Raw genomic sequence first — 6,107 nt, 5'->3', positions numbered from 1 at the left:
ATATATATAGGGAAAAATGTGTCATTTTAAAAGATGTAAAATTGTGTCATTTTAAGTGAGAAAAAGATATAGATAAAGGAAGAGAGAGCGTGGACAAAAAAAAGGTGTGGGTCCCACCTCTTTGTAAGAGTGAAATGTTATAAGTTGTGTCATTTAAAAAGATAAACATTTTTCCCTTATATATATATATATATATATATATATATATATGGGTTCGCTTTTTCTGCAGTTAATGCAGATAAGTTATCTGCATTTATTCTCAAAACGACGGCGTTTTGGTTTCGAAATCTTAAAAAATTATAAATATAAAGACTATTATAACCCTGAAATAAATTAAAATTACAAAAACACCATGATTTCTGCCCAAAACGATGTCATATTGGACTTACTGCAGATAATTTATCTGCGGTAACTGCAGAAAAAATGAACCCTATATATATATATATGTGTGTGTGTGTGTGCGTAAAATCATTTATGCAGCCGCTTTACGTACAACAACGACATGTGTATGGTTATGATTCCCAGATTTAATGTTTTTATCCTTTGTATGGTTATGATTTCTCGCATTTAATATTTTCAAGTATATATATGCAAAATATTTGATTGTTGCACGTACAATAGCTGCAGAAATATAAACTCTATATATATATATATATATATATTAATGCCATTATTAAATCATCCCACCATGACTTATATGGGAACCATACTTGTAAAGGAATCCAATTAGCTCTGTAATTATATAAGTTGACTACCAAGTATTTTAGCTTTTTTTCATAATTATATTAATGATGTAAGTTGACTACCAAGTATTTTAGCTTGTTTCACCATGATTTAGTTCCCCCCGGAAACTTCTTCATGACTTCTGTCTTTTTTATATATTATATTTTCAGTATTTCTTTAAGCCAAGCTAAGCATGATGTAAGACTGATATCTCGATGCCATAATGTAATATTAAAGTTCATTTACAGGTTTATTTATTTAGATAATTTCATTATAAACGGAGCTAAGTAAAGTTAAGACACATGTGACAATGTAAAAAGAATGTATAACGGTAGTATGTTATACAATTCTTTTTTTTTTTTTGTAAATATATGTTATACAAATCTTTAATTACTAAAAGTCAGTTAAACAGTCAAGAATTTGGGTAATTAACAAGAATTTCTAAATTCTATTTCTAAAACTGGAACTTGAAACCTCTAATTAAAATGAACAAGTACCTTATCACTTAAATCAATAATTATTTATGTATTTAGTTTTTTTAACAAATAATTAACTTGGATAATTTTATTATGATAGACAAAATACTCTAAATCCTTATCCAGTTGTTTATAAAAACATGTAATTCGAGTACACGGTCATACAAAAAAAAAAGATATTGATGCACAAGCAGACAACCCATCTCTATCTTGGCCTTATGGCACAAATTTGAAGATAAGTTTAATTATGAAATTTAAAAAAAAAAAAAAAAAAATCGTTTTTATGACTAGAATGCCCTTGGGAACAGGTGCCTAACTACATGTGCAGTGTTGAGATTGCAGATGGCAGTTAGTTCCTTGTACTAGTTGACAAAGCAGCATAACAACACCTGCCACTGCCGCTTACTATATAGCCAAGAAAAACGGGGACTTTCCCATTCCGTGCCCCTGAACAAACCCTCTTCCTCTCCCAACAAATGCCGTTTTCTAAGCTGCACAATATAGTGGGACATGGACTAAAGTGTCATGTTTGGACAAAAAAATTACCAGACTGTCACGTCAACAATAAATTTTGTCAAAATGTCACGCGGCATAATTCGCTAACAGTGTAGCAAATTATGCATGCAAGTAATTCGCTAAACAGTGTAGCGAAATATGTCACGTCAGAATGCACAGAATCAAAAAGGCCACATGTCAAATTTTGAGAAATTCACTACATAGGGTAGCGAATTTCTCAAAATTTGACATGTGGCATTTTTGATTCTGACGTGGCATATTTCGCTACACTGTGTAGCGAATTACTTGCATGCATAATTCGCTACACTGTGTAGCGAATTATGCCGCGTGACATTTTGGCAAAATTTACTGTTGGCGTGGCAGTCTGATAATTTTTTTTTCCAAACGTGGCAAAATGGTCACTATTTATTGGCCATGACCTATGTAGCACCGATACGACATGTGGCACGACACGACACTCCGATACGTCAATTTTAAAAAAATATCAATTTTGACACGTTGGGACACGTTTTAATATTAAATAATATTTTTAATTTATAAAGCGTATATTTCTATTTAATATTCAATAATTTAACAAAAAAATAAAACTAAATTAATAATACTCATAAACACGTTACAAAGGTGGAAGCTTTAATAAAAAAAAAGGAACTGGGATGAGAGATATATATATAATATTAGATAGAGAGATCAGATAGAAAGAGATACAGCAAGAGCGTAATAGGAATTGACAACAATGATGCTGAGATGATCTCTTATCTACTTAAAGGGAAAAAAGGAAAAGTAAAACAAAATTGATATGATCAGGTGGAAGATCTATTAATATATTTCAATTTAAAAAAAATAATTTTTTTTAAAATAATTTTTTTACGAAAATGTCATTTGACCGTGTCGGATACAGTCAAATTCGCGTGTCGAAATGGTCAACGTGTCGGGAATGTTGACCGCGTGTCGGACACCGTGTCGAAACGTGTCGACGTGTCGGAGCGTGTCGCACACGACACTGCCTATTTTTTGGAGAGTCCGTGCTTCCTTGGCCATGACACGTTGGAACCCACACATTCATTTATTTATTCATATAGTTATAATTTTAATGATAAATGCGCCGAAAAAACTATTCTCATCGTGAGATAAGTTTTATTTTTTACGTACCTTTCAATAACCATGTAAATTTTTCCTTTTTATTTTTTAAGTGATGGGTCATCATTATATATCTATGACATCAAATTATTATTTTTATGCAACATGAGACTAGATAAGCCCTAAATTCGCATAAAGAAATAGATATAATAGTCATTTTGATTTTTTTTTATATTCCTCCATTAATATTTGATTAATTCGATTCGAGTCGGGTAGTATTATATAAACGGGTTCTCCTTACTAAATTTTGACACATTGGCATTCTTAAGAACTCGTACTCAAACTGGAATAATTCTTTACCAATTAATTCATGTGTTTGGTGGTACAAATATATTTCTTATATGACATAATTATGTTAAAATAAGATATGATAAAATTCAGTCGCATTCCTCTATTAATTATTTATTTATTTATTTGAAATAGACATCTAAGCCTTATTTCATTGGTCCCAGCTCTTGCATCTCACCCTTTCTATTATGAGGTCTCAGATTTTGTCCCCCTCTTTCTTATAGTTAGGTGCACTTATTGTCGAGTTATAGGCTGCTATTATAACAAACTTACGTAGTTACAGTCCTCTTCCCTTGTGAATTATTGTGATGATATTTGCTACTCAGTACATAGTGATTAGTGAGAAGGATTTAATAAGACACCAGTTGTGTGCCAATTGAGAAAAGGAAACAAGAAATAGATGGGTGTTCAGGTTTTATGGTAGGTGACTAAACAACCACCTTTATGCTCACATGCTTTCTTTTCTTTCTTTTTTTTGAATTACATCCGGTATCTCCACCGCCGATAGCTATGAGACTAATCCCTCGCCCCCGGTCAGTGCACAAAGCGATAAAGAGATGCTTTCTTTATGTTCATTATAAAATCTTTCCTTTTTTATTTTCTCATGTAATTTGTAATGACGTCCGGTACCTATCCTAATTTTTCAACACCTCATTCATTTCTCTTTGATGCAAAAAAAAGATAATTACCCACCAAAATGTCGCTTTTGGAATTTCATTACAACAAGTGCATTTATATAATTTCCCAAGGGGGAAAGCTTGGGAAAACAACACAAACTGTTAAAAATCTGTTACAATTCCTTAACTTTCAAGGAGAACCAAAATCATGAGCTTAAAATTTGCAGCATAGGAACTTATTCTCTGATGATGAACAAAGTAATCAACATATATCACCCGAAAAAAAAATTAGAGAAAAGAAAGAAAGAAGAGAACAAATGAAAAGTTTCTTATGAACTATGGAAGAAGAAGGTGTAAAGAATCATTTCAACCCAAAACTTTAAGATATTACGGGAGAGTCTTTTAATGGTTTATATTATTCTCTAACACACTTTTTCACACAAGAGTCCTTTTGGCTTAAAGTGTGATATTGCACAAGCCCAAATTTTTTTATTTATCTTGTGCTTATTTTAATTTCACTCGAAAATGAGAGACAGTGATGATCAAACTTGTGATTTTGTAGTCACTGAATGTAAAGAATTATTTTAACCCAAAATCTTAAGGTGTTGGAGGCTTTTTAATGATTTATATGAGCAACACAATGAATATGAGCATATCAGAAATACCTCAAAGAAGAGATGAATCATGTAAAGATTAATGAAATAAATGCAGAAACTTTTCTATACAGTTTGAAATCTTCACTCTGAAGTTGAATCATTTGTGGAATGAACTATGAAGTTTAGTTAGACATGAGGCCAACGAGTGCCTCCTCCTGCTTGTGGTTACCTCCAAGTGCCCACCAGGTTCTGTAAGGCTCGGTGACATTGCTATTGGTTTCATCATCTGTAGTAGCAGGAAAATTAAGATCAAGGAATTCCCTAATTTCTGGGACTGATTCCTGAAGTACAAGTGTTTGACTTTGAAAGTTTCTACTCTCAGACCCACCAGCCAAATGAGATCTTTTGTGGCCACCCAAGGCTTGCCCTGATGGAAAAACCATGAGGCAAATTGGGCACTCATGCCCTTTGTTCTTCTTGGACTCTCTAGCCACTTCATGTTCTTCCATATATTCATTGATGTTGTTGTTCTTCATGATCTTGCTTTCTGTTGTTGTTGGGTCAGGGGAGAGGTCTGCTTCAAATTCAATGCTGTTTTCACTTCTTGAAGCAAAGCAACCTTTGATCTTCTTATGACTAGCTCTATGGCCTCCAAGAGCTTGGTAGGAGTGGAAGATTTTGTTGCAAGTAGTACACTCGAACTTGCCTCTCTTATGAGAGTTCTTGCTGAATTCAGCTTCTGAAGGCTTTCTTACACAATTCTTCAAAGAACTTGATTTGGATTCAGAATCCAAAAGCTTTGCCTTGATTGGAGTGTACTTGTTACTAGTAGCCGAGTTTGACAGAACTAATTCTGTTCCATTGGCATCAAATGCAGGCTGAGAATCGATCTCAAAATTCTTATCCTTTCCATTCTTGATGAACCCATTAATGGAAACTCTTGTTTTCTTCATCCTAGGACTCTCAGTTGCCAAAAGTTCTGAACTTTTACCTTTGGAGTTGAGATTTGAAGAAACCAAATTGCGAAGCCTCTTGCCATCAATCTTAGAAACCATGTTATTAGTGGGAAGAGAAGATGAAGCTTCCAAGTGCAAAGAGTTATTGTGAGAGGACTCAACAACAAAATTCAAACCACCCCAAGGACCCAAATCCCTGCTAAGCATCATCAAGCTCATAGCAACCTCTTCTTGTTCATGCTCAGCCTCAGAAACAGAAGATGAAGGATTGGTAGCAAAGGACAAAGAAGAAGTTGATGGGGTCATGTACCTTGTTCTTCTCTTGGATCTTTTCCTTCGGTTTGGAGCAGTGGCTTCATTGTCAGATTGGCTAGCATTTTTAGTCCATGAATCTTGATCACCGAAGCTGTTATTGGATACTCTTTCTTTCTCGGAATGGCACTTCATGTGACCAAACAAAGCTTTCCAAGAGTGAAACCCTTTACCACACTCTTTGCAGAACTTGTCCAACACAAAAGTCTCTTCACTTGAATCTGTGAGTCTCCAAGTTTTCTTGGGGTTTTCTCTGAGACCATAACCAGCATTATTTGTTCCTGCTTCAGAACCTTCTCTTACTATGTGATCTCCATCATTGTTGTTGTTAAGAGATGAAAGATTCCTCGTTGTTGCAAACTTCTCCTCTGTCTCAGCTGAAACATTGATCACGTGAGACCTCATGTGACCTCCCAAGGATCTACCACAAGGGAAGCTCTTGCTGCAGAACTTGCACGCGTGTTTGAGTTCTTGATCTTCTTCCAT

General features: G+C 34.3%; 1 protein-coding gene across 1 annotated transcript; it reads right to left on the bottom strand.

Moving 5' to 3' along the window:
- Positions 1-4,535: 4,535 nt before the first annotated feature.
- LOC133287492 (uncharacterized) lies at positions 4,536-6,107 on the bottom strand. Its single transcript, XM_061485121.1, has one exon. The coding sequence runs from the start codon at positions 6,105-6,107 to the stop codon at positions 4,536-4,538; it is 1,572 nt and encodes a 523-aa protein (XP_061341105.1).

This window comes from Gastrolobium bilobum, unplaced genomic scaffold (genome assembly GCF_033153095.1).
Source record: "Gastrolobium bilobum isolate Gb01-03AN ecotype WA unplaced genomic scaffold, APGP_CSIRO_Gbil_v1 utg5060, whole genome shotgun sequence".
Lineage (NCBI taxonomy): Eukaryota > Viridiplantae > Streptophyta > Magnoliopsida > Fabales > Fabaceae > Gastrolobium > Gastrolobium bilobum.
The sequence above is the reverse complement of the archived record's forward strand: the minus strand, read 5'-3'. Positions and strand labels throughout refer to the sequence as shown.

Excerpts from the sequence above, each read along its gene's own strand:
- LOC133287492 (XM_061485121.1), bottom strand. The coding sequence starts at position 6,107 with ATGGAAGAAGATCAAGAACTCAAACACGCGTGCAAGTTCTGCAGCAAG.